This window comes from Gymnoscopelus microlampas (assembly GCF_963454915.1).
Source record: "Gymnoscopelus microlampas genome assembly, chromosome: 4".
NCBI lineage: Eukaryota > Metazoa > Chordata > Actinopteri > Myctophiformes > Myctophidae > Gymnoscopelus > Gymnoscopelus microlampas.
The window spans coordinates 53,588,311-53,611,692 of record NC_139941.1 but is presented as its reverse complement, the minus strand read 5'-3'; the positions used below and the strand labels follow the sequence as shown (position 1 = coordinate 53,611,692).

General features: G+C 40.6%; 2 protein-coding genes across 4 annotated transcripts in view; both read right to left on the bottom strand.

The window, feature by feature from the left end:
* LOC311044400 (H-2 class II histocompatibility antigen, E-S beta chain-like) overlaps nucleotides 1-23,382 on the bottom strand; it is a 207,857-nt gene that overhangs the window by 95,595 nt on the left and 88,880 nt on the right. Inside the window, exons 5-9 of one of the 3 annotated variants that reach the window (XM_084055949.1) lie at nucleotides 11,977-12,044; nucleotides 6,128-6,241; nucleotides 5,634-5,693; nucleotides 4,605-4,752; nucleotides 4,506-4,551 (exon numbers count right to left, since the gene is read on the bottom strand). In XM_084055949.1, the coding sequence (XP_083912075.1) occupies nucleotides 5,653-5,693; nucleotides 6,128-6,241; nucleotides 11,977-12,044 (223 nt within the window). In that variant the 3' untranslated portion in view covers nucleotides 4,506-4,551; nucleotides 4,605-4,752; nucleotides 5,634-5,652. Of the gene's footprint in view, nucleotides 1-4,450; nucleotides 4,753-5,633; nucleotides 5,694-6,127; nucleotides 6,242-11,976; nucleotides 12,045-23,382 lie in introns of those variants that run through there. The other 2 variants (XM_084055948.1, XM_084055947.1) reach the window with 2 other exon arrangements.
* LOC311043223 (H-2 class II histocompatibility antigen, E-S beta chain-like) overlaps nucleotides 12,339-23,382 on the bottom strand; it is a gene marked incomplete at its 3' end in the record, with an annotated part of 35,253 nt that continues 24,209 nt past the window's right edge. The window contains exons 2-5 of the mRNA XM_084054400.1: nucleotides 18,839-19,093; nucleotides 16,861-17,133; nucleotides 13,008-13,185; nucleotides 12,339-12,348 (exon numbers count right to left, since the gene is read on the bottom strand). Of these exons, the coding sequence (XP_083910526.1) occupies nucleotides 12,339-12,348; nucleotides 13,008-13,185; nucleotides 16,861-17,133; nucleotides 18,839-19,093 (716 nt within the window). The remainder of the gene's footprint in view (nucleotides 12,349-13,007; nucleotides 13,186-16,860; nucleotides 17,134-18,838; nucleotides 19,094-23,382) is intronic.

Genomic DNA, 23,382 nt, shown 5'->3' with positions numbered 1-23,382 from the left:
GCTGGAGGTGTCTCCTCTTGTTTGGTGTGAGTGTCTTCACACTGGTCTCTTTGACCAAAGCTGGCTCGTTGGGCTTCAGCTAAGCCACGCTTGCCCACGGCGTGTGTGGGTCCTTCCTTCTTCACGATGTATCAGGGCAGGTATGTCTCTATTGTTCAGCAAGTGCCGAAGTGTATAGTAGTTATGGTCATAAACTTGACAGTTTGTGTTATGTTCTTTAGTCCCTGTGTGCGGCTGTCTGTCCCCCCACGCCCCCCCCCCCCCCCCCCCCCAGCTGGGTCTGTGGTGGGTGACTGAGCCACACAGAGGTGTGTCTGTGTGCATGGCGAGGTGTGCGCTTTGCCCTTGAATGCATGGTAGGTTTGCCTCTGTCTTTTTGTTGTGGCAATGATTTTAACATGAGCACTATTGAATGGTAGGCCAACAGCTGAAAGGTAGGTTAACAGCTGAATGGTAGGTTAACCGCTGAATTGTAGGTTAACAGCTGAATGGTAGGTTAACAGCTGAATGGTAGGCCAACAGCTGAATGGTAGGTTAACAGCTGAATGGTAGGTTAACAGCTGAATGGTAGACTAACAGCTGAATGGTAGGTTAACAGCTGAATGGTAGACTAACAGCTGAATGGTAGGTTAACAGCTGAATGGTAGGCCAACAGCTGAATGGTAGACTAACAGCTGAATGGTAGGCCAACAGCTGAATGGTAGGCTAACAGCTGAATGGTAGGCCAACAGCTGAATGGTAGGCCAACAGCTGAATGGTAGGTTAACAGCTGAATGGTAGGCTAACATGTGCCACTTGTGTTAAGGGCTTGGTGAAGAGGAACACGCTGCTGTTTTACCTACTTCACCACTGACCGACACCTCATGTTGTGGACTTATTTTAATGATTATATTCTAATGTTGCGTGAAGCCCCCGGTCACACAGTTACAATGTGAACTGTTTTAATATTGTGTTGTAAGTCAGAGTCCTCACTAACTTTGTACTGTTCTCCTTTTAGGCCTGGTGCTGCATGGGGACCCAAGATGGGAACAGGTAATGGCCGCTCCAGTGGTAGTGGTAATCCCCCTTTTTACTTTAGTTGCTAATTTTTTGTAGTTAATTCATTTTTTGTTTGGTTTGATGCATGCTGTGGTTTATCGGGGTGCCGCTGCCCTGGACGGTCAGACTGCCACCCATGCCCCCAGCATTGGCCCATATGTGTAGGCTACAGTATATTGCTTTGTTCATCCAAAATGGTAATCTGTACGTTTATCCCACTAGATGTAATCTCTTTTATTAATGATGATATTTGGTTGACTAAAATGTTGTTTTCAAATAAAGCTTTTGTACTTTATGCCACGCCTCTGCCTCACATATTTAACAGCACAATGAACCTTGTGGGGAGTTATTATGTTATACAGGTGATTAGCATCAACAGTCTTAGGCTTCAAAGAGCGCCCTCTGCTGTCCTAAAGGCAAAGCCACTGGGCTGAGTGAGTTGGCCAGATTTAACCCATTCAGACCGGGAACGCATCTGTGTGACATTTTAAGATTTATTTGGGCTATTTAAAAAATAGCAGATCTACAAGCTCATAGCGCGCTATGAGCTTGTAGATCTGCTATTTTTCATTAGCCAAAGAAAAATGACACACAGATGCTTTCCCGGTCTTCATGGGTTAAGGACTGGACACTCCTTTTTCCAGTGTCCGTTAGCTTTACAATAATGACATAAACTCACTGATTTACAGTGGTGGGAAAGGACTCAAATTATTTACTTAAGTAAAAGTACCAATACTGCAATATAGAAATATTCTGTTACAAGTAAAAGTCCAGAATACAAAATTTACTTGAGTAAAAATTGAGTTTAAAAACAGCAGATCTACAAGCTTGCGAGTCGCAACGCATTGTGAGCTTGTAGATTGGCTGTGTATAAAATGGGGCTTAAGTGGTTAATGTATGTTTTGTAATATAATGACGTATATCTGCAAAATAACTAGTAACTAAATTAGTGGAGTAAGAGTACAATATTTTCCTTGAGATGTAGTGAGTAAAAGTATTGGAAATAATCCAGTTAAAGTGAAAATTCCTCAAGTGTACTAATTTACAGTACTTGAGTAAATTTTCTTAGTTACTTTACACCACTGGATATTAGGACTGGACACTCCTTTTTTCAGTGTCCCTTAGCTTTACAATAATAACAAACACCCACTAATTTGTCATGTGTGCCTGGTGTCACCCTGGTGTCACCCTGTGGTCAGAGACCCTGTGGCCATGAAACTCTGGAGACAGACAGACAGACCTGGCTGCCCAGAGAGGAGAGGCTGTGCTGTCATTGTGATGAGGGAGCTGTAGAGACAGAATTACACTTCCTAACACAAAGTAAAAACTACACAAATATCAGGGAGGAGTTCTTTACAAAAAAAATCTAAATAAACTGCCCTGAATTCCGTAGTATGACAGAAAGGGAGAAATGACACTCCTTCTGGGGGAACAGAAAGAATGTGCAGTTTTAGCTGCAAAATATGTGGATTCCTGTCACAAGAAAAGGGACAACCAGTAGGACACAGATGTATACCATGTTTTACTTACACCATCTCCTTTATTTATGTCATTTCATTGATTGTATTTTGTTACGTTGTTTGTTGTAATAATATAGTTGTAATTGTGCTTTGGCAACACTTCCCCAGAATGTCATACCAATAAAGCCTTTTGAATTGAATTCAGACAGACAGACAGACAGACAGACAGACAGACAGACCCCTACTTGACATAAGATATAAATGAACAGTAGTCTATATAATACTTAGTTTTCTCAAATGAAGACGGACCACTGGCCTGGACATGTGTGCAGCCGGGTTTGGCTTGTCTTGATATGCTTCGTTGCGTGTGGCGTCGTGCAGCGAAAATAGACGATCTACAAGCTCACAGCGCATCGTGCTGCGACACGTTGTGAGCTTGTATGATGATCTGCCATCTTCAGTGTGTGACACCACACGCAACTAAGTATCAAGCCTTTACTAGAGATGTAACGTACGGCATGGATTAAGAGGACAATTCTTTCAACATATAAAACGTTGTATTCAAGTTCAGGAGAGAAAACATGAGGCCCAATTATGTTTCTTATTCCTTTATTGATATTGTGACATTCCATTCAAACCAAGCAAATTAAAGCCAAAATCTAACATCTGAACTTCAAACCATTGATGATCAGGGGCCCAGATCCCAGGGGGGAAGGAGGGGACATGTCTGACATGTTCCTCCAATAAAGTATCTTTAAATAAATGATATTATTTAAAATCTATATTTAATAGAAGCTGATTCCACTGAAGATTTTTTTTTTTAAAGCAAAACAAAAAAACGTTGATATTTAGTATGAGTTATTGGTTGATATATTGATTCTTGTACCACACCTCAAGTCCATCTGTGCTTATTACCAAGATGTTTTACTGTACCAATTCTTAATAGTTAAATATTGAAATAGAATCCCAATCAATTGTAATGTAAACATTACAAATGTAATAACAAATTCTAAACAACTTCTTATCAGGTAACAACTACAAATTCTTGTAACTCATGTCTTGCATTACCAATGCTGGCCAAATCAATCAACTACATGGCAGAAAACACAAGCATCACACATCCCACTACCCACTACATGCCTGACCTCGCAAAAGAAAAAAAAAACTCCCACAGACGTACAGTGACTGACCTGCTTCACACTGTCACCCGTCTACACATGACATCTTATGTCATACGTCCTTGTTATGCTGCAGGACCACATTGGAAACAAGTGTTTCATTACGCTTTAATGTGTTATCCTAGGTTTAAGTTGTTTTGTGATTTTGCTCGTATATTTTTACCAAAATCAAATCAAATCTCAAATGATGTGAATTAATGTGAAAGTATCAATGTTTGTAAGTCCTGCAGTTAAACATGGAGGCATGTTAATGTGTTTGTTGTTAAATCATGTGATGTCAACCTATAATGGATTATTTACATCATAACATCATAACATTATAGTTTGTTTCATGCATTGAACATGGATTTGGTGTTTAGTTTTTTATACCAAATGTCAGACAAACTGTAATCATTGTGACCATTATTAGTTAGTTTAACATCCTAGCATTAGCTCTGTTGGTGATATTATTGATGTGAAGATTCCTTCTTTGTGGTTCCCTCCTGAGTTGTAATGAGATCTGCTCCCCTGCTCGTGATTAGTGATTACATATAAATCATTACTTAATATAAATGATTGCATGTCATCAGTGTTTCCCATTAATTTCATAGACTGTGGCGGACCACCATTGTTTAATTTGGGTGGACCTGGGTACACCCACACCTCAGACCACCCTAGAGGATCAGGTCCACCCATCACAGGGAAACAAAAAAAGGGTTAAACCTTACCCCAACCTTTAACTTCACAAACACTATGCCTAAACCTAAATTTAACCCTAACCATAACCTCACAGAAACTATGCCTATAAACCTAACCTTAACCTTTAACCTCACAAACACTATGCCTAAACCTAACCTTAACCATAACCTCACAGAAACTATGCCTATAAACCTAACCTTAACCCTAACCATAACCTCACAGAAACTATGCCTATAAACCTAACCTTAACCTTAACACTAACCTTTAAATTCACAAAAACTATGCCTAAACCTAACCTTAACCCTAAAAGGTTGATGATGTCATCATTGTGCTGCTGTTACGACTATTTAAAAGCTGATTGGACACACATGTATTTCTTCCTCTCACACCCAGGTGTTCTGTGAAAAGACAATAGACCAATAAGAATCAGAATGTATTAACTGTGTGAACATGTTAACACTTTATAATAACCTTCCCTTATAATAGTAAATGAATCATTCATAAATTATTAGTTTAAATAAATGATGTGTTATTCATAACATGTTAAACAGTCGGTTAATGATGTAACAAGTTATTAGTAAACTACTTAAAAACCTAACCTCCCAGCACCCTCCCTGCAACTACAGTAACCATCAAAGTAGAAACAACTCAGTCCATTCAAACAACATTTGACCAATACTTTGTCAATAGTGTATCTTAGTAGGAAGGGCAGCTCAGTTGGTAGAACACTCTCCTTTGGACCACAAGGTTCTGTCTTTGATCCTGTTAGTGATGGAATGATCAGTGTTTTCAATTAACTGAATCATTGGGTTCAGTTCACTGAAATGTTGTGTTCAAATGATTGGTTCAGAGATTGGCTGCATTGTGTCGTCTCTTCACTTCCTGACTGAGTCACTGAACGTCCTCTCAGGCTATGGGATCTAAACTCCTTCGTCATGTTAAACATGTTTATATTTGATTGATGATGAATGGTCCAAACTACACAGTTCACCAAGAGGACCCCCCCCCCATCTGACCACATTGTCATCAGTGTTGTCTGATACAACAAATCATTTGATTATTAAATTTGATTATTAGATTCATTATTATAAGAAATTAAGCAGAAGACACATGATGATGTGAATTCACACGACCGGGATGGTTTACCAGGCTAGTTGTTTCACTTCTTACCCAAGCATGTTGTTTTGTGTATGTTTTCTAGTTTTATACACTTTTATACATTAAAACTGTATGAATGTATATATAAAAAAAGTATAGTAAAAAGAAAGAGGGAGTGAACCTGGGTGTGTGGGTGGAGTCTAAAGATTCTCATCATTGGTTGTCGGCACCAGAATACGACCTGATAGAAGAAGAAGAGAGACAGTTAAAACAGACACACAAATACATCCCATGTACTGTATTGTGTGTATTTCTCCTTAAATGCATAAATGTACACACAACACAATAACACAACAACATTATGGTTCAGTCATCAGGGTCACATGTTGCAACAGAACTAATGTGAACATTTGACTCTTATTTAAGACTAAATGTGACAACATAGAACACACTTTGACCTCTAACAAGGTCGTCTAAACTGGTCTAAACCGGTTAAGGTTCTAAACCAATATAAACCAATTTAGGTTGTGGCTTTACATGTTTGTTTGTTTGCATTTCTGTGAGGGTTCCACATGTCATGTGATCCTCTGTTGACCTGACCTCATTTCTTCCACTGTTAGTAGATTTATTAATTAAACATGTTCATTAAACATGCTAATTAAACATGTTAATCACCTCGTTTCTTCCACTGGAAGTAGATGAATCCAGACAGGAACAAGACCAGACCCAGAACCAGACCTGATGCTCCCATGGCCACCTTGTTCTTCACTGACTCTGGCATGGAGTCATCTGATAATACAAATATTATATTAATTATATTATTACAGTAGATTAAAACACCTTGTTCTTCACTGACTCTGACATGGAATCATCTGTGTCATTATAGATTTGAGCTATAACTATTATTTTATACTTAGGCTATTCAGAAATAGCAGATCTGATATTTTTGAAACAGACATTTGACAGTTACAAATGTTTGCTTTAAAAAAAAAATAGCATCTGCTATTTATGAATATCCCAAAGTATAAAATAATGGTTATAGCTCAAATCTAAAATGACACAGATGTGTTCCTGGATTGAATGGGTTAAGTAAGTAAGCCTCGCCGAGCCATGTGACCCATAGGGGGAGGAGCCTATTTGATTTGATTTGATTTGATTTATTTGAAAAGCCATCACCACATGGTCACCGCAGTTCGAGGATAACACAAGAAAGTCCTGAGACTTATTTCCGTTGAGGTCCTCTTACAATTAACAATCAATACGTTAAAAATACTTTACAATACAACACATGTAACTAACGTAACGCTACATAGACACAAGTGACATACACAGTACAGACACAGTACACATTACACAACAATACAAAACACAAGTAACATTCACTGTACTTACATACAAACAATACAGGAACACAAGTAACATACACAGTACACAAACAAGTGCTACCTTATCTTTCCTAGTCTAATGACCCTCTATAGGGGAACCTTTTCTAATAGACATGATTTAGTTTTGTATTTAAAAGTCCTCAGATTTGTTGTCAGTTTGACACTGTTTTCGAGGTCATTCCACTGTGTGGCTCCTATGTAAGTAAATGATTCCCTGCCTACTTTACTTTTAAAAGCCGGAAGGCTCACGTCTGCTACACTGGCTCTGGTGAAAAAATGGTGTACTTCACTTCTCTGAGTAAAACATGTCTTTAAAAATATGGGGACCTCTCCATATATTATCTTATGAACCATGGTCAATCTGGCCATGATTACCCTGGATTCTACTGGGAGCCAGTTGAGTTCTCTAAACTGGTTCCTACCTATATGGGATCTGGGTCCTAACCCTAGAATGACCCTGATCAGTCTATTCTGAGCTGACTGTAGCTTTGATTTGAGGGATTTCAATAAGCCCTCGAACCAAGATGTACAAGCAAAATCAAAATGGCACATAATAAGAGAATTGGCTACCACCTGTTTTGTCTCCCTATCCAAGTACCTTGCTGTTCTTGCCAGAAATTTAGTCAGTCCGGAGACTTTGCTCAGTACCTTGCTGGCCATATTTCGGCCATCTAGGTTACCCTCCAAGATACAACCCAGGTATTTCACCGATGATTTAGCTTCAATGAAGTCAGAATTTAATTTGACCTTGAAATCAGGGCTCTTTCCTAATTTGATTTTAGAACCAAATAGAATAGATTCCGACTTCCCTGTGTGTAAAGATAACTTATTATCTATAAGCCAGGAATTAACCTTTGTCAATTCCTCACTCAGGGAACTCTCCAGTGTGGATTGTTCCTTATGGGACATCAGCAGAGCAGAATCATCAGCATACAAGAACAAATCACAGTTACAGGCGTCTGTCATATCATTCACGTATACCAAAAACAGTGCTGGGCCTAGAATGCTTCCCTGTGGAACACCACATTTCATGAAGCTTGAATCTGACAAAATACCATTTACCTCTACCCTCTGTTCGCGGTCCGTTAGGTAGGATTGAAACCATTTGCATGCTGCCCTGTCTGCCCCCAGGGCCTCAAGCTTGTTGAGAAGTCTACTGTGGTTCACCGTGTCGAATGCTCTCCGTAAGTCCAGTAGTACCATTCCACACAGCTTCCCACTATCAACCTCTTTCCTAATTTGTTCCGTTAAGAATAGTAAGCATGTGTCAGTTGAGTATGACTTTCTAAAGCCTGATTGCAGTTTGTACATTAGATTGTTCCTATTTAAGTACTCGTTTAGTTGGTCATTGATTACCCTCTCAAATATTTTTGACACTGAACCCAAAACTGACACCGGTCTATAGTTACCGGGGTCATTTTTGGCTCCTTTTTTGTACAGGGGGAGTATTTTGGCCTTTTTTAGGTCATGGGGGAAGACACCCTGTTCAATTGATAGGTTGAAGATGTGCGTGATACTGGGCGCTATCTGCAATGCAGCATCCCTTAAAAAGAGAGGAGCTATTCCATCCAGGCCTGTGGCCTTAGCGCAATTGATCTTGGACAGCATCTCATAGACCACCTCCACCTCTACCTTCTGCAGGGAGAATGAGTTGGAACACACTCCTTGTTTCCCATAAAACTCCCTGACCCTGTCTATGTCATAAATCCCAGGTGCCAATGGCAATTTGGAGACCAGGTCTGCTGCGACATTTGTGAAATAATCATTGAATTTATTTGCAACCAATTTTTTATCGAATTCCATCTCTTCATTAATTTTAAGACCTATATTACTGCATTTATTGCTTTTGATTTTATCTCCTGCACCTAGTTCTTTTAGGGTTTTCCAGAGTTTTTGAGTGTTGCTTTTATTTTCTATTATTTGTTCTTTATAGTGAGTCTGTTTTGTGCTAATAATGAGCCTCTGAGTTTTATTCCTCAGCTCTCTAAAAAGGGCCAAATATTCTACTGTGTTTGTTTTACAATAGCTCTTGTGAGCTTTCTCTCTGGACTTGATTGACTCCAAAATGTCATTATTGAACCAGCGGCTGGACCTCTGTTTGATTCTCACCTGCCTAAGTGGTGCGGTTGAGTCAATAGCTTGGTGGAAGATCTTCCCAAAAGCTTCCCATGCTTTATTGACACAACCACATGTTAAACCTGGAGACCAGTCCTTCTTGTCTATTTGCTCTATGAATTTTTCTGCTGTATAATTTTTGAAAGTCCTTGCAAGGACAGTCTTGTGAGCATGAAATCTTACCTTCTCTATTCTCCTTGTACAGTATGTCAAAGTGATCGCTGATGCCATACACAATGGTGCCACTCTGTGATACCTTAGTGACATCTGAAACTAGAATGAGATCAATGATGGATTTCGTTGTTTCACTTACTCTCGTGGGTTGTTTTATTAATTGTCTAAAACCAAAGGAGTTACACAAGTTTTCAAACCCTTTAAAGGTAGGGTGGGCAGGTTTAGATACATCTGTGTTCATGTCCCCCATTATCAGAGTCTCCATTGAATCAGCAACGTTGGATAACACTGTGTCCAATGAGTTGTAAAACTCTGTCTGATCTGGAGGTCTGTAACAAGCCCCAAATAATATGGGTTTTGTTTTGGTTAAACAAATGTCCAACCATACGATTTCCAGGTCATTCATGAGATCTTCTCTGAGGTTAAAGGAAATGTCCGAGCGTACATAAACACATATTCCACCCCCTTGACGATTTCTGTCTTTCCTCACTATGTTATAATTCATGATTGCTATTTCCGAATCATTAATGCTAGGGTCGAGCCAGGTTTCTGAAAAACATATTATTCCTACTTCAGATAGCTTTACAATTTTCCTAATTTCTTCAATTTTAAAATACAGGCTCCTCACATTAAGGTGTAAAAAGTGCAGACCTTTTCTACTGAATGCTGCCTTGTAATCCAACTCCGTTACTGTCGGTGGTCTTGTCTCGGGTGAGGGTCCGCTGGCGCTGGACCTCTCGATGCTTGACGTTGCCTGGAACGCAGCCGGTGTCCTCCTAGACTCCGGATTCCTGCCATCAAGCAACGCCGCTCCGTCGCTCCGGAACGTCTCCATGCACCTCCCGATGCTTGACTCTGCCTGGAACGCAGCCGGTGTCCTCCCAGACACCGGATTCCTGCCATCAGCCATCGCCGCACCGTCGCTCCGGAACGTCTCCATACTCCTGCCGATGTTTGACGCTGCCTGGAACGCAGCCGATGTCCTCACAGACACCGGATTCCTGCCATCAGACAACGTTGTTCCGTCGTTCTGGAACGTCTCCATGGTCGCCTCGCTTGACACTGCCTGGAACGCAGCCAGCGTCCTCCCGGACACTGGAATCCTGCCATCAGCCAGTGTACTACCGCTCTGGAACGACCCGGTGTTTGACGAGTTTGATGCTGCCTGGAACGCAGCCAGGTTCCTGCCATCAAACAGAATACCTGCGATGATGATGAGACATCGGAGTAACGGAGGAGGAAGATGTAGCCATACCAGTAGAATGTTTGCAGCTTCAGGTGCTAGTGGCCACACCGGCTGCTGCTGGATGTTGTTGTTCTGTAGCCTGCTAGCCACATTAGCATGTGTTGGGGGTGCCTGAGTTGTTGGTTGTGGCCCCGGGTTCCGTTCCACGTCGCCCGCTAGCAGTAGAATCACAGCAACCTGGGCCCAGCCTCTATAGGAGCGAGATGTAACCCTCTCTTCACTTTTGGAAGGAGTCCTAGCGTGACCGTTCTCCAACAGTCCAGAAAACAGTAGGAATTGGCTTCTCTCTGCTGGTGAGTAGAGGCTTTCTCTCAGCTTGTTGTTGTTTAGCGTGAGATGCCGTGACTGAAGCAAACATACGCATGCTATTAAAAGTCCTATCGCAATCCACGAGGGTGCTGTTGTTCTTACCCGTGGTTTCCCTAACGATTTTGCTGCTTTATCCGCGTAAAAGCGCTTAAATAACTTAAAAGTTTGCCGCGACGCGTTGCGAGCCAAACCGGCGGCGGCCATCTTGTTAGCTTTCGAGTGACTAGTTCTATCTCTTGATTCTGTAGCGTGGAGCGGCTTGATGTGATTCTAGTCACAGAGACTTACCCCCCCCCAACCCAACCCTTGATGTGACTCTAGTCACAGAGACTTACCCCCCCCCCCCCCCCAACCCTTGATGTGACTCTAGTCACAGAGACTTACCCCCCCCCCCCAACCCTTGATGTGACTCTAGTCACAGAGACTTACCCCCCCCCCCCAACCCTTGATGTGACTCTAGTCACAGAGACTTACCCCCCCCAACCCAACCCTTGATGTGACTCTAGTCACAGAGACTTACCCCCCCCAACCCAACCCTTGATGTGACTCTAGTCACAGAGACTTACCCCCCCAACCCAACCCTTGATGTGACTCTAGTCACAGAGACTTACCCCCCCCAACCCAACCCTTGATGTGACTCTAGTCACAGAGACTTACCCCCCCCCCCCAACCCTTGATGTGACTCTAGTCACAGAGACTTACCCCCCCCCAACCCAACCCTTGATGCTGAGTGCCAAGCAGGGAGGCATTGGGTCACTTTGATAGTCTTTGGTACGACCCGGCCAGGGATCAAACTCCAACCTCTCAATCTTAGGGCAGACACTCTAACCACTAGACCATTACCATTGATATTAATGCAGCATTTATATAAGACCAGTTCCATCTCTCAGGACTGTTCTCATACTTTACAGTCACTTTCAGCCCCTTCACTCCAGCAGCTTCTGACCCTGATGTGGAAATTCTATCATTTCTATAAATGTCTGTATCTGCAGCCATTAGTAAACTAAGATGATGTACCTCATCTAGACAAGACACTTTAAGTAGGTGAGGCTCCTGTCATGACCTTCTTATTAGAATGGTAACTTTTTTAGGATGTTTTAATATATTTGTATTTTATTTCTGGTGTGTGTATTATTATTGTGACTTGTTTTTAATTGGATTGCTGTGTTTCCTTTCTGCAAAACAAATGTACCTTCAGTTACAAAAAGAGAAGAATCCTTGAACCCTTAAAATAGAGTGTAGTGTAACACATTACAGTAGATTACAGTAGAATACAGTAGATTACAGTAACTGACCCCAGTCCATCTTGATAGGCGCAGTCAGACTGGGATGTTCCACCATGCATGTGATGATCTCTCCTGATCTGTAACACACACACACACACACACACACACACACACACACACACACACACACACACTCACACACACACACACACACACACACACACACACACACACACACACACACACACTACAATTAGGCACCATAGCACTAGACCGTTATAGGCAATAAGACAAGCTTATACTGATATTTTCTCCACCTAAAATAATCATGACGTGCGTGTGTCCTCAAGTTGAATGTGTGTCCATGTGGATCTGCTCAGAGCTGAAGCGGCCCCTCCTCCCCGCCCGGTCTGGCAGTGAGTGAGCAGCTGTTAATTAGCACTAACATTAGGACAGATTGTGAAAGTAGACGATCTACACGCTGAAACGCCCCGCGATTCAACACATTGATCCATTGATCTTTGTTATTATTTAGTTTTTTGGAGAAAAAAAAAAGGTTTGACTATTTTTGTGTAGGAGCGTGAATGCCCCGCTGGGCTCTCCTCCGCTCTAGTGTTTATTGTGTATTCCACTATTCCCTCCCCATTGCAGAAAAAATAGGAAGGCAGAAGAAACTTAGTAACGAGATATGCACGTTATAGCGTATTCCTGTGTGTGTATTCATGTATAACACACTCACTCGCGGGTCTCTGTGTGCGTTCGTCATGCTTGCACGACGACGAGCTTTCTGCGTAGTTGTGTCTGGAGTAGACTGGTGATAAACACGGGACTCGGGAGCAATCGTGTGTGTGTGTGTGTGTGTGTGTGTGTGTGTGTGTGTGTGTGTGTGTGTGTGTGTGTGTGTGTGTGTGTGTGTGTGTGTGTGTGTGACTTAATATTAGCCTACCAATTAATGGGCAATTTTCAGCAAGTGAGTAACACTTGATTTATTTTTAAAGAATATATGTATCGGTGTCTATTAGGTGTGTATTTCTATGTATAGGTGTCTGTTGGGTGTGTACCTGGGTGTGTACTCCAGGTAGGAGTGGTACTGGTAGTACCAGTCTCCATCAGACAGCTCGGCAGTAGAGGAGAGACCAGAGGTCAAAGGTTCTTGACCTATCCACCAGGTCACCAGGATCACTTGAGGATAGAAGTCGTAGCTGCTGCACCTCAGCATGTGAGTGTGTTCACCACGACGAGGGGGAGTCTCTGACTTCAGTCTCACTTTGGGCTCCACTGGATAAATTAGATTATTATTATTATTAATATTATTATTATTATTATTATTATTATTATATAACCGTCATAGGAAAATGTCATTATCATTAATAATTGTAATCATCCAAATGAGATCCAAATGATTCAGAAAGCCGCAACACACTTGGTCTTCAACCAGCAAAAATGTTAATGTTTCCCGCCTCTCCCCCGTTCTCCTCTCCCTCCATTGGCTCCGGGTCCATTTAGTTGCATTTGTACACTCTCAGAGTTACAGATCCACACGGGTCCATTTGGTTCCTATCCATCATTTAGCTGGGGACCCCTGGAACCCCCTCAAGTACCCCTGGGGGTCCCCGGACCCCACTTTGAGAACCAATGATGTAGACAGATGCCAGGTTCATTGTAGACCTGCCATCCTATAGTTTGGATAGTTTCAATGTACATATTATTTATTTGTATGATACTAGAAGTTCGGGCCGCTATACGCGGCCCGAACGTCTAGCGTGACGCGGCGTCCACTTGGCAGTGCCACATTACCGGCACCTCACAGTGTGAGAGAGAGTTTTGTGCTCCCCTAAATCCACGCCAGGCTATGAAAATACCCACTTGACAAACAGGTGACGTGCATGACCTCTGCAATGACCAAAACCCACTTTGTGATTACTCACACCTGGCATGGCAGACCTGTGAGCAGTGTGCAGTGGTGTAGAATGTTAAAAGATAGACCAAATGGCAGGAGATGAAGTGAGCAGTTTATTTGTGTAAAAGGTGGATAAGAATGAGAAGGTGTGAAAGACAGTGGCGTCGTCGTCATGTCCACAGGTTGTCATGGCAGAGCCTGCAGAATGGGAGAAAAGGAGAAGGAGTCAAGCACGCAATGTGAGACGTACACCATGGATCATGTGAGAGTGAAGACAGTGATGTTTGTGTGAAGTTGTAGGCATTGTTAGTTATGTAGAGCAATCCGAAATGACAGATGGAAGAATGCAACAGCCTTACCTCAGTGGGGAAGAAGCACTTTTGTGAAAACCACGTTTTCAGTGACGTTTGCAGTGTGGTCTTCCTGCTGGTGTATGGCATACTTCAGGGCTGCTGGGTCACCCGTTCTGGAACTGGCAACATATAGCTGTCCGTGAGTGAAGACAGGGGATCGAAGCCAGACCCCAACTGTTGTAAGTGTTTGCCCTTGTGATTTGTTGATGGTGGTGGCGAAAGCAGTGCGGACTGGAAACTGTCGCCTGGCCCAGTCAAAAGTGAAAAGTCCAGCATCAGGAATGAACTTGATCCGAGGGATGAGGACCTCCTTTTGCGTGGCGGCTATTTTGCACAGCAGCAGCTTGTTGTTGAGGGTCCTCTGAAATAAGAGTTTTGTCCCATTGCAGAGTCCGTCTTTGGGGCTGAGGTTGCGGAGTAGCATCAAAGGCATGCCAGGCTTGAGGGTGATGATGTGCCTGGGAAATCCATGGGGGCAGAGGGTGTTTAGATATTCCACGTTGAAGCGCATTGCATCTTGGTCGTGCTCCAGGGTGTCAGCACTGCTCAGCTTGGTGGAGGTACCTGGCATCCAAATTTAATTCTGGACTTTTACTTGTAATTGAGTATTTTTATAGTGCAGTATTGGTACTTTTACTTAAGTAAATAATTTGAGTACTTTTTCCACCACTGCCCACGGCGATCATCATGTCATTTGGAGATATCCAGTGCTGACGTCATGCTGATGTGAAACTCCATATATGGATATAACAGTGATGGAACTTACACACACGGGGACAGGAACGTACACACACGGGGACATTCGACACTGGATTCAAATTGTAAGGTAGATTACTATTTATCACTATGGAAGCCGTCGAACTGGTGCGATCTGACGGCATCCTAGAATTTATAGGTAGGATGTGATGTCATGCTGTCGTGAGATTACGTCACACTGGCGTTGTGTCCATATTCGGGACGACCGTCTCATCGTCATCGTCATCTTGGTAACAGGTTGGTTTGTTGTGATGATGTAGTGTAAAGTTTCAGACAGACAGTAAGAGTGATGCAACGTACATACTGACAACCGACATACTGACAACCGTTCTGGCGCAGGTTCCAATTGTAAGGTAGATATATAAAGCCATAATAGGAGATGTTCCCAATGGAGCTATGCCCAAATATGGAGTGTGTTGTCTGACCTCACTTGGGTCTCGTTGGGCGGTGGTCGGCGATGACGCTAAGGAACAACATGGCCGACTGTAATGTTGTGAGTTTGTGTTGGCCGCAATTAATTATGCTGCGAGGGGGCAGATGTGTGCTGAGCAGTATGAAGTGGCCTACAGACTGCGCGTAGTAATTCTGCACGTTGTGGCGTGTCTTGTTAGTGACATTGATATGTTGTTTTTGTGTTTAGTCCCACACAGTGGCAGTTTTTTTTGGGGGGTTTTGGGTTTAGAAATGTATATATAGATAGATTATACTGTTTAGACCAGTGGTTCTCAAACTTTTTCATGTCAAGGACCCCCAAAATGATATGTATTTGGCCGCGGACCCCTATCGCAAAATATTTTGTTCCAGGGACCCCCCAGAAGCAAAGATTTGAGTTACAAATGTTCGCTTTGAAAAATATATATTCAAAGATTTGCACAAGTTTTCACGATTTTTCAAAAATAGCAGATATACAAGCTCATAGCGCGGCACTCGGTGCCGCGCTATGAGCTTGTATATCTGATATTTTTGAATAGCCAAAGTAGAAAAGGTTAAAGTGGTTAAAATGATTGTGATGCTATATTAACACATTTTGCTGGGGATCCCCTGGAATCCCCCCAAGGACCCCTGGGGGTCCCCGGACCCCACTTTGAGAACAAATGGTTTAGACTGATGATAGGTTCTTGGTTTACCTATGATCCTAGATTACTATTTCTCTGCATTTGATGTATTACCTTGTGTTTTCCTTGCTTACTGTAAATCACTCTGGATTAAGAGTCTGATAAAAATGCCTGCATTGTAACTGTAACTGTAAATGTCAGTCTTTGGCCACCAGATGGCATCAGAGTACTGTAGATTCTCCAATAGTCTACAGTTTTCTACAATGTAGAATTCATTTATATAATATAATCTAAACATATTGAATAATTCACAGTTACACAGTGCTTTACATAAACAACAATAAACCAAGCAATATCATTTTATGAAAATAGCTCAAATGAAGAAGAGTAGAAACAAACAAAAACAATACACATAATCCTGTAAAATATTACTAAAGTGATTATAAGCATACAAAACAAACTAGTAAAGACAATAATTAAAATATGAAATCAGGAGGTGAAATGAAGTGTATAGAGGTGTGTTTTAGCCTGCATGGTTCTTTTTAAAGTTAATTTAAAAACATTAATCCTGGTGTCTCTGTTTTAGGAAGGTCATTATATGAGGGTGAAAACACTCAGAAATAGATCTATATGTTTCATTTATACTTGGTGTACGATGGTGACACCACATGCTGTGAGCTTGTAGATCTGCTATTTCCACTGTGTGACAGTGTGTTAGGATACAGTATAAATCAAGAGGATCTGAAATGTTTCTCAGCAGATAAAGAAATATGTAATAATTATTATGATCAATATTAACACCATGAATCATCTCTGAATAGAATCATGTGATTTCATGTTATAGTTTATGAGGTGATGAGTGTTGAGTGTTGCTCTGAGATCAGCTCACCTCTCTTGTTCAGAACACGGGGGTAGTAGTTCTCAATGTTGGGTTTGCAGTTTGCCTCTCGGTTTGCTCTCATCGCAGCCAGTGCTCCAGGATCTTTATTGAGGCGCTCTGCGTTCTTCACACCATACTCAGTGTATCCAACATACTGATCTACTCTACTGTCCCACCTGAGGATCTCATCACCATCGAAATTGAATGACTGTATGTACTGTATGTCCTTCAGCTCACTGGAGTTAAACACACAGCGGGAAGCCTTATAGTACACATATCCATCTGGAAATAGACAATTAAAAATGTCATTAATGTTCAGTTTTATTATCATCTGTATAATATCAACACTAGCCTTCAAATGGATTTTGGTATACGTCTTTAAGTACATGTACTCAAGTACTGTACTTAAGTACAATTTTGAGGTATGTGTACTTTACTCGAGTATTACACTTTTACTTCTACTCCACTACATCCCGGAGGCAAATATTGTACTTTTACTCCACTACAATTATTTGAAAATTTTAGTTAAAAACTTTAGGCTAACTGCCCCTAACTGCCCCCCATCGGCCATATATTACTTTATGTAGTGATACATATCCTATATATATATATATATATATATATATATATATATCACTACATCACTATGTGATATATATCATATATATCACTAAATAAAGTCTAAAATAGGTTCAGGTGCGCTGGGGGGATGCACAATATAAGGTGCGGGTCACACATGCATGCATTTTGTTTTTATTAATTAATAAATTAAACGACCATTAAAACAACAGTAACAACACACTCTACCAGCCTTCAGCGATGGAAAAAGTACTCAAATGTTTAAGTAAAAGTAAGTAAAAGCATCAATACTGCAAAGTAGAAAATAAATACTCACAATTTTAAGTCAAGTTCAAAATACGGGCTGCAGTGGTTAAAGGGCAAGACCACTTTGGTAGAGGTTTGGGTTGTGTAGTTACCTTGCCATGATGTAACTCCAAAGGTGGACAAGAAATCAAAAATAATTGCTCCATTGATTAGAAATTGATAATTCAAAATATGCTCCTCATTGACTTACATTGTACGGTAAAACTGCTCTCAAAGTCACTCTTTTAGCACAAAAACGAACGCAAACAAAGTTGATTCAGACAATATAGAACATCACCAAACCCAAAACTGTTTTTTTTTTAAATAAAAATGTCAAATTCCTGTTGATTTTGCCATTTTTAATAAGTAGAAAACCCCGACTGGATCGGCGGATCCGGATCCAGATCTTCAAATAGTAAAATCAACAGGAAGTTGACATTTTTATTAAAAAAACAAACAATACCGGGTTTGGTGATGCTCTATATTGTCTGAATCAGCTATGTTTGGGTTCATTTATGTGCTAAAAGAGTGACTTAGAGATCTGTTTTACCGTACAATGTAAGTCAATGAGGAGCAAATTTTGAATTATCAATTTCTAATCAATGGAGCAATTATTTTTGATTTCTTGCCCACCTTTGGAGTTACATCATGGCAAGGTAACTACACAACCCAAACCTCTACCAAAGTGGTCTTACCCTTTAAGGTATGTTTTGTAATAATCAAAATCTACAAAGTAACTAGTAACTAAAGTTTTCAAATATTTGTAGTGGAGTAAAAGTACAATATTTGCCTCTGAGATGTAGTGAAGTAGAAGTAAAAGTATTAGAAATTGGAAATACTCGAGTAAAGTACAAATACCTCAAAACTGTACTTAAGTACAGTACTTGAGTTAAAGACGTATACCAAAATCAATTTGAAAAACATTGCTTCTCACTGTTCTCAGGTAAAATAGCGATTAATTTTGATTAATTAATTACAAAGCCTCTAATTAAGTTCCAGAGTTCCAGCCCTAATTTTGATATGTTTTATTATATAATGGTAACTGTTGTATAATCGTATTGTCTTGGATTTTGACATGATTGATGTCTGCTAGTTAATAACGATTGTTTTAATAGTATTATACCTTTCACTGGTGGTTTCTTCAAGCCAGTGCGAGCGGTGTCCAGCTGGGATTTGCAGAAGTCCTGCTGACCCAAATCATATGCATAACCTCCTGGGATGTTCATATGATCTACAAACGGAGGCTGAGGCTCCACCTCCTTCCCTTTGTTGTAGTCTGCGTAGAACAACACTTCACCATCCAGTGCTATCATGAACTCTTTATATGGGTCTTTAACTGTGTCTGAACAGCCAAGGAGTAGAATCTGCTCATGGAACACTGTAAATAAAACAAAGATGACATTAAATTCAACAACAAACTTCTTCACAGTGACAATAACACATAATCATCATGTTAAACAATCATGTTTGGTTCTTATATGAAGTGAAAGGTTGGATATTAAAAGTATCTTCCTGTCAAACGTTTTATTCACACTGAAACAGATTCAAATGTTTTTATGTATTTATTTATTTATTTTTATTATGAAAGTAATTAATAAGGAAAAATGTATTTCATGATGATGGGTTAGTTCGGAAATTACGCACCGGAGCACACTCGCCTATTAGTTTGTATTGGCCAGTGCGCTCAGTGCTGTATTTTCGAACACGCCCGATGTCACAACAACCCAGGTATCAAATCATGTCAGATTTCTAGAGTGACGACGTCTCCACGCCCCGCCCACCACAGCGTCCGCTCGTCAGGACCCGACGTCTCTGTGTCGTCCTTGATCAGTGTTTACCGCGCACACCCGGCGCAGCGGTAACTAAGTACATTTTTTAAGTACAATTTTGAGGTATTCTTTACTTTACTTGAGTATTTCAAATTTTCAGGACTTTTACTCCACTACATCTCAGAGACAAACATTGTACCTTTACTCCACTACTATTATTTGACAACTTTAGTTACTGGTTACTTTGTAGATTTTGATTATTATTACAAAACATACATTACCCACTTCAGACCTAGGCCTATATATATTTTGGCCATTTGAAAACAGCAGATCTAGAAGTTCACAATGTGTTGCATAGCAACGCATTGTGAACTTGTAGATCTGCTATTTTCAAAAGATGTTCATGAATACGTTTTAGACAAAACTTGTGAAACAGGACATTCTTCATATTCTTCATAATGACTATACTTGTACTTTTGGTACTTTAAGTAAATTATTTTACCAATAAATAATAAAGTATACTTTACAATAATAAATAAGTAAAGTAAACCCCACACAGTGTAACATTTCTTTAACAGTTAAAATAGTATATTTTACATAGCAGCAGTTAGGAAGAGGTATAAAATGTACAACCATATGTGTGCAACACTCTTGTATGATGAAATATGGAGATGTGAGGTTTCTGGAATCCCCAGGGTTCTATAATAGGCCCCTCCTCCTCCCTCTGCACAAAACCCTCATTTTCATGACATTTTTCATTATATTCTCCATATTTCATGATATCACAACAACAGTTCCTAACATCTGTTTTAATAGACCCCTTAACAGACGACGTCATACTGGCTGCGTGCAGCCAGTATGCGCGCAACGAAACCCATTATATCAGGTCTCGTTAGGACGCGTCTCACTAGCCAACACACACAAGAGGGGGTTGGGGTGTGCTGAAACCAGTGCACCCCGAAACAGGTTGGGAATTGATTGCGTGAAACAATCACCTGTGCGTCCAGGCTCAATGTTAGTAAACAAATAATTGGTCTATGTTTATGTATTTAGACCAACATTCAAGATTCAATATTGTAGGTAGTAAAAGGTGTGTGTGTGTGTGTGTGTGTGTGTGTGTGTGTGTGTGTGTGTGTGTGTGTGTGTGTGTGTGTGTGTGCGCGCGTGCGTGCGTGCGTGCGTGCGTGCGTGCGTGCGTGCGTGCGTGCGTGCGTGCGTGCGTGTCATTTGTTTGTATATCGCATTGTTCATATTTGTTTTTATATAATAACAGTAGATATAAATGTATATATTATATAATAACATAAATATAATGTACTTACTTCCTGGGATCGCTTTGACATGAAGTACAGAGGAGAGGATGAGGAGGGTGGCTGTAATCTTCATCATCACTGATCAAAACTGAACTGAATTTAATAGATGAGAATAAACAGATGAGAATAAACAGATCAGAATAAACAAATGTTTACTGAAAGAGAAGTTCTGGAGTCTGAAAGAGAATGAAGGAGGACTCGTTCTTTAGTTCAGAAGAATCAGCCAATCAGATTAAAGATATGATGTTACATCATCTGTTTCCAGAAAGACGACAGTCTGTATTATTGCACATAATCATGTATGGTATATAGCTGCTTATGCACCTTATATCTCCTCATGTACATACTGTACCTTATGCACCTTATGTCTAATCTCATGTGTATACTGTACCTTATGCACCTTATGTCTAACCTTGTGTACATAATGTACCTTATGCACCTTATGTCTCCTCGTGTACATACTACCTTATGTACCTTATGTCTCATATACATGTTGTACCTTATGCACCTTATGTCTCCTCATGTACATACTGTACCTTAAGCACCATATGTCTAACCTAATGCACATACTGTACCTTATGCGCCTTATGTGTCATATACATACTGTACCTTATGCACCTTATGTCTCCTCATGTACATACAGTATGTAAATATTTTTGTTTAATTAATCTCTTATTCTCTCCTTGCCCCCCCGTCTTCTTTTCTTTCTCTTTCTGAAAATAACTAAAACGATGGAGCTGCTAAAAACATAATTTCACCCACTTCTTTACACCTTTAACCTGTGATGTGACAATAAAGATGATTCTGATTCTGTTGAAGAGAAACACAAGAAAGAAACAAAGTAAAATGTTGTAATTAATGAAAAGCTTTCAGATGAGACATGATGGGAGGCTAAAGGTTAAAGTTCATCACTTCAGATTGAAGTGATTACAGATTATTTAAAATGTAATAAAATAAATAATGTTTCTCATGTAGTTGCTGTTGGAGGGCAACGGGTGGGGGGTTCCAATCCACACCAAACTTTACACAAACACTGTTCAGGTCTGGTAAGAGAATAGTCTCACCAAATAAACTGAATGTCACACATATGGTTCTACAGCAGTGTTACACAGTGTTTAACACTTCATAAATTATGGACAGAACTCAGAGACCATTGGATTGGAAGGCTGTGCAGTAAAAGTCTATTTAGTCTATTCATTTACTTTTAATAATGTATAAGCTAAGGTGTTCTACATTCTCACACAAAGGAGTCACATTTGACCTCCTAACTCAACCACATATTCTTGGTCAAAGGTCAAAGGTGACATCTTGGAGCATCAGAGTGGTTAAAGGTAGCCTGGGATCAAATACCATTTTCAGGTTTCTGGTCCGGTCTGGAGTGGAAATAACTTTACGTCATCAGGCGGCCGGAACCCACGACCGGAACCTCCAGCGCCGTGCGCCTCCAAAATGATTCCCCTAGTTTAAAACTTGTTTAGTTTGGTATAATCGTTTAGTTTCTTTTGGTATAATAATGGTTTGGTATGTTCATCTTTTATTCTAACTCGTAGCGTGACTAGAAATACTAAACAAACTGATTCACATTATGTGGGGAACAACAACAATGTGACACCAACCGGAACCAACCACCAGAACACAATTGTTTTGTATTACTTTTTTCTAAACCGGATCACAGGGCTCAGTTTTAGAATGAATACCAGGCTTTCTTCCAACCTGCTCATCAGAAGCAGTTAGGGGATCAGTGCCTTGCTCAAGGACACTTCAACATGAAGCCAGGAGGAGTCAGGAATCAAACCGGGAACCTCTGTAATCTGAACTCACAGACGCTCCTCTAATCCAAGCCTCATTACATCTCACTGATGAAACATCACGTCATGTGATCAAAGTGTTACTTCAGAGGTGTGTGTGTGTGTGTGTGTGTGTGTGTGTGTGTGTGTGTGTGTGTGTGTGTGTGTGTGTGTGTGTGTGTGTGTGTGTGTGTGTGTGTGTGTGTGTGTGTGTGTGTGTGTGTGTTTAGCATTGCTGGTAAAATGCTGTTCATGTTCATTAAACATCAATCCAAGCCTCATTACATCTCACTGCTGAAACCATCAAATGTCTTTACAAACATATTGGTCATGTGATCAAACTGTCACGTGGGAGGAAATTCAAACATGTGTGTGTGTGTGTGTGTGTGTGTGTGTGTGTGTGTGTGTGTGTGTGTGTGTGTGTGTGTGTGTGTGTGTGTGTGTGTGTGTGTGTGTGTGCCTCATTACAACTTTTGTTACTATAGTTACTCTGTAGATTATTATTACAAAACATGCATTAACCACTTCAGCCCTATATACTTTTCGGCCGATCAACAAGCTCATATTGCGTTGCATCGTGACGCATTGTGAGCTTGTAGATCTGCTATTTTCAAAATATTTTTGGACATTTCATACATTTGAAAACTTGTGAAATGGGACATTCTGCATAATGAGTACTTTCTACTTTTGGTATTTGGTATTTTGATTCCAATACTTTTGTTCTTCTACATTGCAGTATTGATATTTTTAATAAGTAAAACATTTGAGTACTTTTTCCACCACTGCCCCCATGTGAAC